General features: G+C 37.3%; 1 protein-coding gene across 4 annotated transcripts in view; it reads right to left on the bottom strand.

The window, feature by feature from the left end:
- LOC107688206 (DNA-binding protein SATB1) overlaps positions 1–16,912 on the bottom strand; it is a 60,643-nt gene that overhangs the window by 17,918 nt on the left and 25,813 nt on the right. For 3 of the 4 annotated variants that reach the window (XM_016485813.1, XM_016485812.1, XM_016485814.1), the window contains exons 6-11: positions 16,311–16,422; positions 14,818–14,895; positions 10,513–10,964; positions 6,165–6,377; positions 2,458–2,529; positions 1,454–1,609 (exon numbers count right to left, since the gene is read on the bottom strand). In XM_016485813.1, the coding sequence (XP_016341299.1) occupies positions 1,454–1,609; positions 2,458–2,529; positions 6,165–6,377; positions 10,513–10,964; positions 14,818–14,895; positions 16,311–16,422 (1,083 nt within the window). The remainder of the gene's footprint in view (positions 1–1,453; positions 1,610–2,457; positions 2,530–6,164; positions 6,378–10,512; positions 10,965–14,817; positions 14,896–16,310; positions 16,423–16,912) is intronic. The other variant, XM_016485815.1, reaches the window with a different exon arrangement.

Genomic DNA, 16,912 nt, shown 5'->3' with positions numbered 1-16,912 from the left:
GCCTGTTATAAACTATAGAAAAAATATTATTATTATTATTATTATCATTTAAAAATATATATATATTTATTTCATACACTATCATTCAAAAGTCAGTCAAATATTTTTTGTACAAGAAATTAATTCAACAAGGATGCATTAAATTGATGACAGTAAAGACATTTATAATGCTACAAAAGCTTCTATTTCAAATAAATGCTGTTCTTTTGAATTTTCTATTCATCAAATAATTAAAAGATTTGATTATGGTATCCACAAAAATATAAAGCAGCACAACGGTTTTCAACATTGATGATAATCATAAATGTAGCTTTGGCCTGTGGCCTCGTAAAATGACTAAATGTGTATTTTCAGACAGATCACTATTCTTCATTATAAGCACCCAAAATGCGACCAAACTGACCGATCACAGTGAAAACATGCAGTAATCACGGTCGATACCAGTCGACTTCCCTCTACGATCCTTCAATCGTCACACCTCGATTGGAAAAGAGTTTCCCCACCGCTAATTACGACACCGCAGCGGCCGTTTCGTAACTACGATCGCTCGGTGCCGGCACCGGCCGGACATTCAGCCGGCGGCCCCCGTGGGCCCCGCAGAGGGGGCTGGGAACGGGAAGGAGGGGGTACCAGCTGCCCGGGGAGCGCACATTACGAGATGGAGCCGGAGATAAGTGCTCTCCCAGGCCCCTTTTTCAGCTGCGTAATTAGCACAGTTCTTATCTGCTGCTCAATTCACATTCACACCAGCCATGAATGGAGCACACAGGCTCAGGCAGAAAGGGGGCTCTTTTCTCTCAGAAGAATCTTACGCGAATAAATGCCCCGGTTTGTCTTTTCTCTCCTCCACCCTTCTCGGCTTTGAACTCCCTTCGACAAAAACAGTGGTTTGTGCATCAAACTGTAATTTGGTGAAACAAAAGTATCTGGCACCATAATCAGTGCAATCAGCAAAAACCTGCTGATATTTCTAGATCATTTAGGGCTTTTATTCGCGTTTTCCCCCCCATCAGATGTAATTGTGAAAATCTTTAAGTGTGCACATAGATATGTGAAACCTTTAATAATAGGGCTCGCCTTGCGTTTCTTTAATTAGTTTTAATAGGCTAAAACAGACGGTAATGTCTCTCACAGAGGCCTGTATTCAGCAGAAGACTTCGCTATGTGAGATAACGGTGTGGTCGTTGCACAGCTGAATTATATAAACACATTTGTTTTATGTTGCAACACTGTCTGCTGTTCGCAAACCCACAATAAAGTGGCGCAAGTCATTACGGCGCTGCGCTACCTGCGAGGCTTAACAAAGCTCTCCTTTTACGCTTTTATCTCGCTATCTGAGCTTTCTGTAGACAGTACACAGAAATGTTTGACAATGTTTTGTCAACCGGACGAGCGCTTTGAGCGTGACAGGCTAGTGAAAGTTGAAGTCGGAGGTCGGTCGGGCGGGCCGTACCTGGCTCTTCGAGGCGGCGACCTTGGCGAACATGGCCTGGGACACTTTGGCCCTCTTCATCTCCTGCTGGATCTCGTCGTAGATGGAGGAGTTGATGTTTAACACACAGTTCTCCGATTTCCCGTTCCACTCTGAGGACAGAGGGCTGGGCTTCACCTGAGCAAAGAGGAAGAAAAAAGTTAGGCAGATGGATATACTTATTACATTTTTAATGCACCTGTCAAACAACATGGTACAAATAAACAAACAAACAAACAAATAAATAATTTTAAAAATAATAATAATATTATTAAGTTTATTAATAATAAACAGGCAGTAGTATAGATTTATTAATTTATGAATGAATGAAAGAAATGAATAAGTTTTTTTCAGCAAGGATGCATTAAAATGATCAAAAGTGAAAGTAAAGACCTTTATTTAGTCACAAAAGATTTCCATTTCAATGATTCATCAAAGAATCCCCCCCAAAATATGTATTGCAGTTCCCATAAAAATATGAAGCAGCACAACTGTTTTCAACATTGATAAGAAATAATAATAAGAAATGTGTCTTGAGCAGCAAATCAGCATACTAGAATGATTTCTGAAGGATCATGTGACACTGAAGACTGGAGGAATGATGCTGAAAATTCAGCTTTGCCTCACAGAAATAAATGAAATTTGAAAATATATTAAAATATAAAAGTTATTTTTAATATTTATTTTTAGCAAATAAAATGCAGCCTTAGTGAGCAAAAGAGACTTCATTCAAAAACTTTTGAACAGCATATATATGAAATAATAATTAAAAAAAAACAACTATCATTTTTAATAATAATTATTATTTTTCATATTTAAAAATGTTATACAATAAAACATATTATTATTACTATTATTATGCATTCCCATTTATTGTATTATTATTTTAGCTCATTTTTAAATAATATATATGTACATAGGTATATAATCAAGGACAAAATCATGCATCACTTTCTGCATAAACAATGTACCATATGTGCACTCACAGGAGAGATGCCCACTGGAATTCTGGGATTCCAGTCTTCTGGTCTCACACTGTTACACTCCTCTCTTCTGGGCTGTGAACACACACACATACACACACACACACACACATATGTAAAACAACTGGATAAAATAACACTTCATCAAATCTGATCAGAATATTTTAGTAACACATGATCAGATTTCTATCACCGCAGCACTGATTTCTACAGCAAAACGACTTGCAAACATGGCTATAACTTTTTTTTTTTAACATGAAGGGTCTCCAAACTGCCACCGCAGGACCGTTGAAGAGGCTGTCAGTGGCACCTACAGCAGTCATTTACATGTAAAGCATCAGTGTCTAGGCTGAGTTATTTTGTGACCATATCTAATTATAAAGGGATGAGCGTGCGCAAACTTGCACACACTGTCTGACGATCCATTAACGTATGTGGGAAACATACCTTCGCATCTGTTTTTATGGGCGTCATAAAAGCCTTGCAGCGCTGCAAGACGTGCCACCCTGCTGATTTACAGCAGAAAATATCCTGCGAACATCTCACTCATATCTGTCAGCATCAAGCTGCCATGCATCCAAAGACTTCCCTCTACCTGGGCCTGCTTTATCGCATATATTTTTATGCAAAAAGCCCAATGACGGACAAAGCGTTATCTTCGTTTATCTATCTATCGTTATGGTATGTTCAACAAAACACAACAAAGTTCATCTAAACATACATATAAACGCATCAAGTATTTGTAATAATATTTATAATATGATAATTTTTTTAATGCTTTTCACTGCCTAAGTAGAATTTTCCAAAGCAGTTACTAATGAGGCTCCATTTCAGTTAGGATGCTGCCTATGCAGCAAGGAAGCACACTATGTTTTGGAACACAGCCATTATATGTCAAGCAGTGCATCGATATTCCCTTTGATTCAAAATTTCAATTTATACAAATATCGTCAGATAATGGAGACTTTTGCCGAGCTCTGTACGAGACTGACGAATTAGGCGCAGTTGCTGAATAATCAGGTTACAGAACCATCTGATAATGGGATCTGAACAGGAAAGCAGCATCTGGTTTGCACACACACACACACACACACACACTAGGACATGATGCACGCAAGCGCACACACAAATGCATGCACACTTGAGTGAACACTGATGACATTTCGGTCTTTACACATTCTGTGTGTGTGAGGGAGTTTTTCTCCTGTATAAAAGAGCCCCATCAGTCCATCACACACAGGAAGGCTTTGTGTCCGATCCACTAAGACACACTCAACTGCGTTTGAAGGAGGCTCTGCATACCTTTCCGGCCCTGCTTGAAGAGTTCGGAGTGAAAGAAACGCTTCCTGAGATCTTTCCTGCACTAAACGTTTCCTCCAAAGTACAGATGCATTGATGTACTGACACTTTTACATTGGTAATCGACAATAACTGTGCAGAATTTTAATAATAAAGGTGGTGCATTTAATATTTGAATAAAAGCACCTGCTAAATGCATAACATTTGCAATGCATAAATGTAATATTTCAAGCTGCTGCTAAAACTACTATTAATAACAAACCATTTACAGGACAAATCAAACTTGTATCACAAGTTTATTTAAATGTAACGTTTAAATATGCAAAAGAGGCCTTATATAATTAAATATGCATTAATTGGCATAAGATTACAGAACAGAAATCTGAACATTGGATAAAGCCAGTTTCAAATTTGTTTTAATTTGTTGACATTAAAGGTGACATTTAAGTCAGCCAAAAAAAAAATGTTGGCAACAGCCAGAAAAAAAAAAACATTTTCACCATGTTTCTAGGCATAAAGTTTAAATGTGTACATTTTATGCCTAGAAATATAAATAAGAATATAATTGTAAAGTGAAGATTTCTGGCTCATTTTGAGAAAACAGCCTTTAAAGACATGTACTGTCATTAAAATTTACAGCCACAAATAGTTTAAATGTAATAAATAAACATTTAAAATGTATATTTTGGATGTTTTCTTTTCACTAGGCTTAAAGCGGTCATGCTACGCAAACCAAATAGACAAATAAACACATCTCAAAATTCACTAGTGCCTGAAAACAGACATAAAATGGTCTTGCTAGTAGTGTCTTGCATTTGAAGATACATTGTTTCCCTCTGTATCAATGCATCTGTATCCGACTGCATGTCAGTCATGATTTGTAAACACCGAGTTCAAATTGTGGGATTGTAATGGTGTCCTTGTGGTTGTGCGTTTGTATAAACCATCATGTGTGAGCTCCTGACCAACACATTACTATAAAGCACTGTCATTTAAAGCCACAGTGCATCATTTCTGGGCCACTGGCCACACCAAACACAACTGCAAAAAAAATGGCCTTTATCAAACAGGTTTCCCCAGTCTTCCATTGTTAGTACAATCTTAAACTCTTTTCTTGTGAGTAAAGCTGCTGTGAGTAATTCTGATATTAAAATGAAGTAATTTTTCCTGCCTCCTCAGGAATTTACGCATTCAATTCCAGTGTATGCAAAGAAAATACTCTGACGATGACTGATGAAAAACATACCTTAGCTAATCACTCATTATGATAGTGAGTGAGAGCATGCTAAATATTTGTGCTGAAACACAAATATGAGTGTTCAGTTCCACCTACATTTACATAAGTGAGAATACAGAATCTATTTAAATTCAACATGACCCCATTTACCTTGTTAATGCATGTTTGTGGTCTTACTGTGAATGAATTATCAGTGCAAGTTATTCAAAAAAAAAATGTAATCAGTATTTTTGCTTTGCCTTCCAGTAAAAATACACATCCTTAAATCAACATACATTTTCTTGAGAAGAAAATTGGAAAAATATAAACAAGACAGAAATAAGAGAGATACTATTTAAGTCTGTCAGATTGATGCATAAAGCTAGAAAAAAAACATTTGCCCACAGAGTAAGGAAAATCAGCTTAATTCAAGATATATTCTCTCTGTCTTTGATTAGTAAAATGTATCCCAATAAATGTATTTTGTTTTAAGGATGTATTTTACATTTATATTTTGTATATTTGAAATTTTCATGTTTTAAATGAGACTTTATTTGTATATTTTCTGTTTTAATTTTAGTTAATATTGTTTTGTTTTTTGTGTGTCTGTCACTTTTATTTTCTAAAAAAATAAGACAGAGAACCCATTTAAATCTGTTAGATTTATGCATAAAACAAGGGGGAAAAAACATTTGGCAACAGAGTAAGAAAACTTTATTTAGACTTTATTTTCATAATTTGTTTAGATTTTTTGTTAAAGTTTTAGCAGTTTTGTTAATTAGTTTTGAGTTTTTCTAAGAGCAATAACTTATTTAAGATTTAACCATAAAACATAAACGTTCAAACAGAGTAAGAATTATTATTTTTTTTTTTTAATTTTTATAAAATTATAAATAAACAAGACAGAGGACCTATTTAAATCTGTTAGATTTATGCATAAAACAACAAAAAAATACGCCAGTGGAGTATCTGGAGTATCTGTCTTTGATAAGTAACATTTATCCAAATAAACTGATCTCATTTTAAGGATGCATAGATATTTTAACTGGAAAACAACACAAAAATACAAAAGAAAAACAACTAGTTTTTGCCTTGCATCAAGGGTTACAACCCTACAGCTCACATTTTACTCTGCAAAGTACAAAAAAGTTGACCTCTCAACACCCATTCAAGTGTGATTGTGAGCGTGTGTTACCTGTACAGGGCGTGTGGGAGGGGTGCTGATGAGGGGCGCGGGGCCCATAGCAGAGGCCGCGGTCAAGCTGCGCTCCCTCTCATCCTGGTAGATGCGATCGCGCTCCACTTCCGGTAACTGCAGGAAGTTCTGCATCGCTCGCAGGTTGACCAGGAGCGACTGAGACGCTATCTTGGGGTCTTCCTCTTTTCTAAGAATCTCAGACAGAAGGCCCTGTGAGAGACACAGAAATACATGCATCGGCCTCTTAGCAAAGAGCAATCAGTTCAAGTGCAACAATTAAAACATTCTCTCCACTCCATCTGTGACAAAGCAATTGACCTGTCGATAAGCTCCGCCCACTTGAATATCCCATAGAAATTAACTGGATATTTCTGTTAAAAGTGTTTTTCAGTAAAATATGCTCATGCAGTGCTAATAATGTAATGGATATTATAACATTACAAAGCCTTTCTTTAAAAAGAAGTTCAATTATACCGCAATGTCATTAAAACATTAGCAAAAAATATTTTTAAAAATAAACAGCATAATAGTTTTCACCATTAATAATCAGAAATGTTTCTTAAAGCAGCAAATCAGCATATTAGCATGATTTCTGAAGGATCATGTGACACTGAAGACTGGAGTAATGATGCTGAAAATTCTACATTGCATCACAGGAATAAATTACATTTTAAAATATATTCAATCCGAAAACACTTATTTTAAACTGTAATAATATTTCAAAATTTTAGTGCATTTTTTATCAAATAAATCTGACTTTCAAAACCACTAAAAAATATTACCGACCCAAATCTTTGATCAGTAGTGTACATTAGAAAAGAGAAAAAGCTAGCCTGAAAATCTGGTAGACGGCAACAGTTGCTAGGCTAGGATTAGTCAGTTACACTTTCAGTCAAATACTATCAAACACCATCAAGGTTGATGCACTTTGCATAATAAAGTCTAAAAATGGGCCACCAAACCCACAATCGTTTTGACTCTGAGACGCCACGGCATGCCATCACAAGCAGCCATCATTCACGTTTGGGGGAAGAATGTACAATAAATATTTAAGGGCTCTGTGGAAACAAAAAAAAAGCAGGTTGCAAATTCTTCCCAGTGCAACTAAATGCCAATTTGTGCAAACACGCCTGTCATGACGCGGCCCCTGATTCCTATAGATTCCTATCGCTCTAACACAACATCAAAGTCACTTCCTGCCAAACGGGGGTTTTATGCAGAACGTCGCGAGACATTATCTTCCCGCTGTCTCCAGCAACAGTCGCTCATGTGTGCTGCGGTGACAGTCCGCGGCCGAGCCAGCCCCCACCCCCCACCACTGGCACACGGCCAGGTACGTCTCTCTTTGTCTCACCTGATGATGGCAGACAGTCGTCAAGGCGGGGCTGTACTAATAACAACTAGTGAAAAATCCGCACAATGCTGAGTTTGTCTGACAACTTTCCCTGTATTTGCAAGTGTGTTTGGGTGCTTTCATGTATTGATACAGGGACAGAGTATTGTGATATTTTACTTCACAATATGGTACAGATATTATCACTGCCAAAACTTTTTTCCACCAGTGTAATTTTAATATCACTGATAAACTATTATAAGTTGTTAACATTTTTATGTCGATTTTTTTTATGTTTTAATTTAAAATTTTAGTTACATTTTTTGTAATTTTGTGTAATTTTTTGTCATATCAGTTTTTCTTCTTTCTTTTTTTTTTAAATGCTTGTATAGCATTTATGAAGTTTTAGTTTTTTGCTTTAGTCTTTTAGTATTATTTTAGTATTTTAACTTAAATTAAATGAAAATGAGAAATGCTGCCTTGGCAACTAGCTGAAATAAAATAATTTTTTATACTTTTTTTTCCAAGTAATGAACTGTTTTTAGGGTTTTGGTTTTAGGAAACAATAATAACCCTAGTTTGCGCAATAATATTTTGAGGAAAAAGTACAGTGACATACAAAATCCAAACTCAAACTGAGTTAAAATTGTAGTTTGGGGCCAATAAGATTTTCTTTTGAAAGAAATTAATCCTTTTATTTTGCAAGTATGCAATAAATTGATCAAAAGTGACAGTAAACGCATTTACACTGTTAGAAAAAATTATATTTCAAATAAGCACTGCTTTTAACTTTCTATTCATGAAAGAATAAATGCATAAATAGAAAAGTTAGTTTAAATTGTAATTTCACAATATTAATGTTTTTACTGTATTTTGTCTTGCTGAGTATTAGAGACTTCTTTAAAAAAAAAAAAAATCTGACCCTAATTGTATGAAAATGTGTAATAACTAAACAAGAAAAACATCGTAATATTAACCTATCATGAACCAGATATTAATAAATTATCCCTGATGATTTCCACTAGTAGCAGTAGACTCATATATTCATCAGGCAATAATCTGTGGTAATTTTGCCTAGCATCAGATTTAAAAAAATCAGTTTTCAAATAATTTATAGTGAATTCTCAAATACTTTCAAAAGTGTATTTTGCCTATTGAGTGAAATGTGCACACCTCACTCAAATGTGCACAATTTGAGGTATCATTCATGCACAATAACGCAGGACAAGCAGTGAGAAATGAGTTTTTGGTTGGAAAATGTAATAGTTTGAATGAGCAATAATAATAGTGATGTCTGCCTTAGCTCACACCGCTAATAAGTGTCCTGTCCCAGCTCAGTGCTGACAACAGATTGCATGCAGTGACGAAAAACAAGGTCAAAGCCATGGGTGTGCGAACTCAAAGACGTGAGTCAGTGATCAGTTACTCCTGCCAGGAAGTTTCTGATTGAAGAATGAGATGCAAGAATGAGATAGAAGTGCTCACTCGCTCTTTGTCCTGACATTTACTGGACGATTGGGTTCTTTGTGTTGATCCCTAAATAAAAGCAGATAAAGCATCTAACTGTGTGTGTTCTGTTGTCACTATATTAGCAAGGCATGGTTGAATTTTAATGATGTACAGAGCGTGTAGTGGCAAGCATCACACGAACATGTCACAGCTGATGCATGGGGCTGGGGCGGAGCTGGAGATATGATTCAGCATTTATAATCGTCAACAAAATAATCTACAAAAACAACATTCTTAATGGGTCTGCTCCAAAACCTAGCAAGCTGCCTTACTGGACACCACCTACATAGAGAGCTGACAGCATCCTAACTGATATAAAACACAGATCTGGATCGCTCTACGGTACATGCTTGGGCTGCACGAAACATCAAAATAAAATCACTTTAAATAAATATGCGCTTTCAGAGCGAAGCGCAGCACCGTGTTCATTTACACGCGTGCAGCTGGTTATCTGGTGTTTTCACAGTAAATGCTCCACTTCTGCAAGTGCTGTGAGTTTGGGTCTCCTTTGGAAGCGCCACCCATTTTACTAGATTAGAATGAAAATCGTGTATAAACCGGACGCCAACAAAGCAGCAGCTTTAAGAGCTCCCTTTCCGCCAAAATAAAAGCTCTATAGATTAAAATTAGAAAATAAAGACAATAAGTGTAAATAATAGTGTTATTGTAGTGTAAAAATATTATTATATAATTATTTTCATTAAATACTCACATTTATTTTTAAATATTACAAATAAAAATACTTTTATTTTAATTTAAATGTTTTTATTAAATAAATCATATAAGTAAAATAAATATTATTTTTATTGTAAGAAACAGTAGGAATATGGCCTATGATAACTTAAGTGTAAAGACTGTTTTTGTTTTTTTTATTTGTTTTAACTCTTTCACAATACGGTTACTGAAAGACATTTGATTTGGTTCTTAAAATGCATATTCACACGTTTTTTCAAAATTGTTCAGGTTGGTTTTCCCTCAAAAATCTTCAGAATAAATCATTCTTGAAAGATTCTAGTAATAATCTGGTGAAAATTCCAATATAAATCCCACTATTTACATTACAGAAAAACTAATTATTGCACTCAGTTCTTCTTATTTCAGACTAATCAATATTTTCCAGTATTGAAGACTTTTGTCCACCATTTTGGATTGACATCTTCTACTCTGCTTATTGCAGTGCATTATGGGATTGTCCAAGAGATGATATCTTAGAAATCAGCATGATGCCGCAAACCTTTAGGAACAAGTTTAGCATTGCAAGTACACTATGACACCTTGAACTGCTTCCTATGTATAAGACTTATACATAGAAAAAAAAACCTTACCAGCCTCAATCATTTGACAATTTTTATAACTAAACAAATAAATAAATAACTAAAGAAAAAGCATCAAATTAATATGTAGGCAGCTATTTTGTGATAATCTTCGCCCCATGTTTATCTTTTATCTCAAAAGGCACTTTTATTCCAAATATATGATATCTTATAATCCAAATATTCATACCTGCGTCCTGTTGAAGGCCACACGGGCGAACACGGCCTGGGAGATTCCCGCCCTCTTCAGCTCGTCTCTGACCCACTGGTAGATCTCCAATGAGACCTCAGAGTTGGTGGACAGCTGCGCGTCCAGCGGTTTGTTGAGCGCGCGGCTGACGGGGGGGTGGTTGAGGTACTGCTGGCTCAGGGACTGCTGGGCCAGGAGACGGTTGACGGCGTACTGCTGGTTGAGGATCTGAGCCATGACGATCTGCTGATTCACCAGCTGAGGGCTGATGGGGGTAGACACCAGGCCGGGGTGCAGGCCGGGGAGCTGAGCGCGGCCGGGGGCCTGACTGCTGTGGGACAGGGGCACCGGGGACGGGGACTGCTCGGCCGTGCTGCCCGGGATGGGCTGCTGACTGAAGCTGAGGTGGTTGGTTCCGGGTGGAGAAAGATCAGACAGACTGTCCATCTCAGCTATAGGTGGACACAAAGAAGATGAAGCATGTTAATAAACAGGGTTTGGCTTGCCTCAATAAAAGCTGCTGATGATGTTAGTCTAAACAAAAGCTCAGTTTTCAAAAAATAATAAATAATATATATAAAAAATACAGAAACTATCACTTAACTGGACAAATGGGCATGTCAATATTTTCTAAATGAGCGATGAATTGCCTTATCACTACTCTATGATGAACAGAAGTCATCCCAAAACACATCAATATCAAATAGCAAACACTTTCATAACAAGCTGGACATGACCTGAAGTCAAAAAGCAAATGCTTTAAGATAAAAAACACTAATCAAGCCCGTTCCAGCCTGCCATTACTACAGTAACCCAGTACAACCTCTCTAATATAATGGGGCACAGTGTGTGACCTGTATCTGCATAAATTGGCAGCACTAGAAATTAGTTTATAATGTCCATGGCCAAATCATGTGAGCAATAACAGCAAGCCAGTGTGGGTGCTATGCTAAAGCAGCGAGCAGGACGTCTTCACATGGACCGAGCCAGAGAGCCATACACTTGAATCGTCCTTTATGCTCTTAATTCTAAAACAAGGTACACAAGCTGGCTAATATGAAATTTTGGGAAAGTCTAAATATAACCGTGTTGCGCTGGAAGCCCAGAGCACGGCCTTTAAAACAGGCCAGACCGAGCGGATTGAAAATATGGCAACTTTGATGCCATTAAATGATTTTGATTCTTTTAAATCGATAAGTTTAGTGTTTAGCGGCTAATAGGCTTGAAAATCTGAACATTAAAAAGTGTTTATGAATGTATGAGTTTTTAACGAAATAATTCTAAACCCATAATCGGTCACTTTTCTGAAAGACGGACTACTTTTAGTGTGCTTTTTTGTCCATTTCACAGCTTATTGCAGCCTCTTGACAGATGTGGTCACTATGAATATCGAAAAGAGCTGGATGAAGATTTATAAAAATTTCTCTTTTTGTGTTGCATGGAACAAATAACAGCATACAGATTTGGAACAATGTAAAGGTGAGTAAATATAGCAAACCAATCCTTTAAAGGATTAAAGCCTTGTGCTTTCTTGAAACACAGGTATTCAGTTGAAAGATATTATTTAAAAAAAAAGAGAGAAATACAATGCCCATCACCTACTATCATGCTCTTACAGATTTTATGGAGTGCAAAAAAAGCATTATGGCAAATCATCAAAATATAAATATTTCAACAAGAAGATAAAAACCAGATTAAGCGCATGGAAACTCTCCAGAGATATATATGCACAATAAGCACAAGGACGCAAACATGTGTCTTAACTGACAGCGAGCACAAAGCCGCGGCTGTTCTTTTCAATATCAGCAGAGAGTGAGAGGGAAAGAAAAAAAAACAAACAAAAAAATTGGGTAATAATCAAAGCTCTCCCATAATCCCCCTCATGTTACGGTGTGCCTCTCAGTTGTCTTTTTGGTGTTGAAAACTGCTGGGGGGCACACGCTTTTCCATGCAAATTGAAAAGGTTGGAAGAAAGCATCCGCGGGCCCCGTTTGCGCGTATATAAAAAAAAAAAAAAAAATGCATTTCATGGCTCTTTCTTACCTGGCCACGGAGTACATGAAAAGGAAGTCATTGTCAGGTGACCCTGGGTTCTTCCCATAATCCATGTATTTTTTCTGCGTGGTGTTTTTAATGTCCTTTATAACAGATTCCATCTCTTTACTCAGATTTGACTCCACCTGGGAGGGAAAAAAAAAAAAAAAAAAAAAAAATTGGGTAATAATCAAAGCTCTCCCATAATCCCCCTCATGTTACGGTGTGCCTCTCAGTTGTCTTTTTGGTGTTGAAAACTGCTGGGGGGCACACGCTTTTCCATGCAAATTGAAAAGGTTGGAAGAAAGCATCCGCGGGCCCCGTTTGCAGCGGCGGCGACACAGACAGAGAACCGGAGTCCCTCCTGTGGAATTCGCCACAAAGCAGGCTGGGATTAGGAGCACAATGGAAGAGAGAATGTGGGCTGAGGGGAGGGAGGTAAAACCCCACGGCACGGCGGGCGCTCGCTCTCCAGCCCGGCTGCGTTTCAATAGGAGCGCTGCTGCGCTAGAGACGGCTCGCCACACTCTGCAAGATCTCTTGCGAGACCGGCCTCTCGCTGACCACTTGCGAAACGCAACTCACTGCGCACCACTTACAATAGGGAGTGCATTCAATACATGCACTGTATCATTCACAGCGTTCTTTGGGAGTTGGGAACCCATAACCTTGGCATAACTACGCCGTAGCTTTGCATTCCTGCAGTTTAGACAATAAAGCAATGCCAAGGTCATGGGTTCGATTCCCAGGGAATGCATGAACTGATTAAATGTATAACCTGAATGCAATATAAGTCGCTTTGGATAAAAGTCAAGTCAAATGTATTTATGTAGAGCTTCATACAGTACACACTGTTTCAAAACAGCATCACAGCAATACACGGGAAAATAACAGCCTTAAAAAGGGATAGTTCACCCAAAAAAATCATCATTTACTCACCCTCATGTTGTGTTTTTCTGTCGAGCACAAAAGATGATATTTTGAATAATATTAGTAACCAAACAGTTATTAGTAGCCATTGACTTCCATAGTAGGAAAAAAATACTATGGAGGTCAATGGCTACCAGCAACTGTTTGGTTACCAACATTCTTCAGAATGTTTTCTTCAGTGTTCAACAGAAGAAGGAAACTCGTACAGGTTTGGAACAACATGAGGGTGAGTAAATGATGACAGTTTTGATTTTTGGGCGAACTATGGATTCTTTAATAATGCAAAATTCTTCAATTTCAGTTATGAAGCAGTGTAATTATTCAGATCAATTTAGTTCAAGACGACAACTAAATTTATGAAAGCATCTGCCAAATGCATAAAAGCAGATTCCCCGTAACATCCCAGCTACAAGCCCCGCCCATAATAAAATTTGAATGGCTTAAAATCCTGCTGCACATAATTTTATATTAAACATCAAACATGTTCTGATTGGCTGTGATTTTTAGAAAAGCATTTTTTGCATTCAGTGTGGACAGATATATTTCTTATAGCTAGAAACTTGCTTGATTAGGACAAAATGAAACCAAAAAAAAAAGAAACCTTTCAAAATAAGGCAATTTGCAATTGCAAAATAAGTATATATGATACACATATGCAAGTTTATACACCCGGACACATACAGTACAGTCACTTAAAGAGTTATATCACTGTATAACAAATCTCAAAAGCTTGATTGTCTTTATTATGGCAAAATGTAAACTATATTATCGCCCAGCGTTACATAAAAGCTTGTATGATTGTTTATATCATCACAAAATTAACTATATTATTGCCCATATATATATATATATATATATATATATATATATATATTTACATACATATATATCAAAATAGCAGATGTATGTAAAATGTCAAAATAAGTCTCAACTGCTTATATCATTCCAAAATGTAAACTATATTATCACCCAGCTCTAATCTGCTAAAGCGACTATAAAGCATGAAGCCATTTAAATATTATAAACATTAATATGATTTTCTGTAAAGCTGCTTTGAACAATGTGTATTGTAAAAAGTGCTATACAAACAAATTTGATTTGACTTGGCAGACATTTAGTGTCATAACAAAAGACCAAATTGTTTGTTGGGTTTGTACATTGTGTGTAAGTTTTTATCATGGCAGACTGCGTCATCTGACGCTAATCGTCTTGCTCACGTGGCTCTCGGCCTGCCGTGACTTTTTAAACACAGAGTTACGGTGTCGCCGCCGTCAGAATGTGAGCACATTCGCTCGTGAATAATAAGGTTGGGGAGGGTTTGCGATGCGTCATGTGACCTACCTAACGTGGTGGCACGTGGACTGTCGTGGAGGACACACGTCCCCAGGTAGCCCTCCAGCTGGGAGGGCTGGCGCACGACTGCGCAGACGAACACACAAACACACATTCACAGGTGTGGAGAGAGAAAGAGAGAGTGTTAGTGGGGGTAAAAGTGAACGTGTGAACAGGAAACAAGAGGCAGATGTCAAGAGCTGCAGCATAACAACCTGACTGACTGACTGACAGGTGCGTGTTTGAACACTTGAAAAGCTAAAAATCACAGTGCTGTTGATTATTATTTGCATGGCAACGACGGAATTTAAGTCAAAAAGGCTTTTTGTCTTAAACATAGATCTATATTTGACAGGTTTTGTTAGATTTGCATTTTAACTGAATCTAAAGAATAAACAAATGAGGCATATTAAAAATGAGTAGACAAGGAAAAGACTAGATAGACAGTCAGGCAGATATACACAGACATATAAAGAGACAGACAGACAGGCAAACAAATAGTCAATAGATACACAGACATAAAATGGACAGATAGAGAGACAGACAGATCAATCAACAGAGAGATAAATAGTCAAATGAATAGTCAGTGAAGCAAATATAGGTAGACAAAGATATAGACAGAGAGACAGACAGCGAGACAGATAGACAGATATACACATATAGACAGAGACAGACAGATCGATTGACAGATAGATAGACAGGCAGATACAGACAGACAGAGAGACAGTCAGATAGACAGATAGGGAGCTATGGACAGAGAGATGGATAGCGAGCTATAGACAGATAGTCAGACAGACAGACAGGGAACTATAGACGGATAGATAGACAGAGAGACAGTCAGATAGACAGACAGATAGACACAGAGACAGTCAGATAGACAGATAGGGATCTACAGACAGATAGACAAATAGATAGATAGACAAAAAGATAGATAGATAGATAGATAGATAGATACATAGATAGATAGACAGACAGACAGATCAATCAACAGAGAAATAAATAGTCAAATGAATAGTCAGTGAAGCAAATATAGGTAGACAAAGACATAGACAGAGAGACAGACAGCGAGACAGATAGACAGATATACACATATAGACAGAGAGACAGACAGATCGATCGATAGACAAATAGTCAGATAGATAGACAGGCAGATACAGACAGACAGAGAGACAGTCAGATAGACAGATAGGGAGCAATAGATAGATAGATAGATAGATAGACAGACAGACAGACAGAGAGACAGACAGGGAGCTATAGACAGATAGACAAACAGATAGATAGATAGATAGACAGACAGACAGACAGAGAGACAGACAGGGAGCTATAGACAGATAGACAATGGCTCATGTTTCCGTCTGTTGGTCCTGCAGGAGGCGCCGCTGCTCCGCGCTCGATAGATAGACAGACAGACAGACAGACAGACAGACAGACAGACAGACAGACAGATCTCTTTCTTTAGATAGATGTGATTATAATTAATTTTCATTTAGCATTCTGCTTACCTATCATGTCTTTTGTCTTCTTGAAATGTTTATACCAGCGTCCGAATTCTTGACACTTTGCCGCAGACACATTTGCATAGTAAGTGCTGTTAACAATTGAAGAAATCATACTCTGCAAGACAAAATTGTATGCGCTTTTAAAAATGTATGTTTACTCACAGTACAATAACAAAGTCTGTCAAGAAATCCTGTACTACGCACAACTCAGCATTATATGTATCACAGTGTCATATCTTGATCCAAAAAAACATATGCAATGCGATTCATGCACAATTTTTTTCTGCAGTAATATAAACTAAAAAAAATACATGTCCCTTTAACAAATGCCACAGAGTATGAAAGCGGAAGCATCCAGGAGGCTCTGTGAGGCAGACAGCAAAGCAGATGATGCTTTGGGGATTTCTGCCCTATATGAATGCAACTCATATTCGCAATCTGTTTTCACAGCCGGAGTTGCATGTTGAGACCACACAACGAGTTCATGTCTCCTCGCTGCCCTAACAGCACGCTTCCTATTCACCTCCTCTGCTTTTTTCTTCTTCTATTTTAATACATTCCACTCCAAAAAAAAAAAAAAAGGTGAGATTCTTTTTCATTAAACC

Source organism: Sinocyclocheilus anshuiensis, unplaced genomic scaffold (genome assembly GCF_001515605.1).
Source record: "Sinocyclocheilus anshuiensis isolate Anshui unplaced genomic scaffold, SAMN03320099.WGS_v1.1 scaffold1162, whole genome shotgun sequence".
NCBI classification, from domain to species: domain Eukaryota; kingdom Metazoa; phylum Chordata; class Actinopteri; order Cypriniformes; family Cyprinidae; genus Sinocyclocheilus; species Sinocyclocheilus anshuiensis.
Note: the sequence above shows the minus strand (reverse complement) of the source record. Positions and strands in the feature narration are given on the sequence as shown.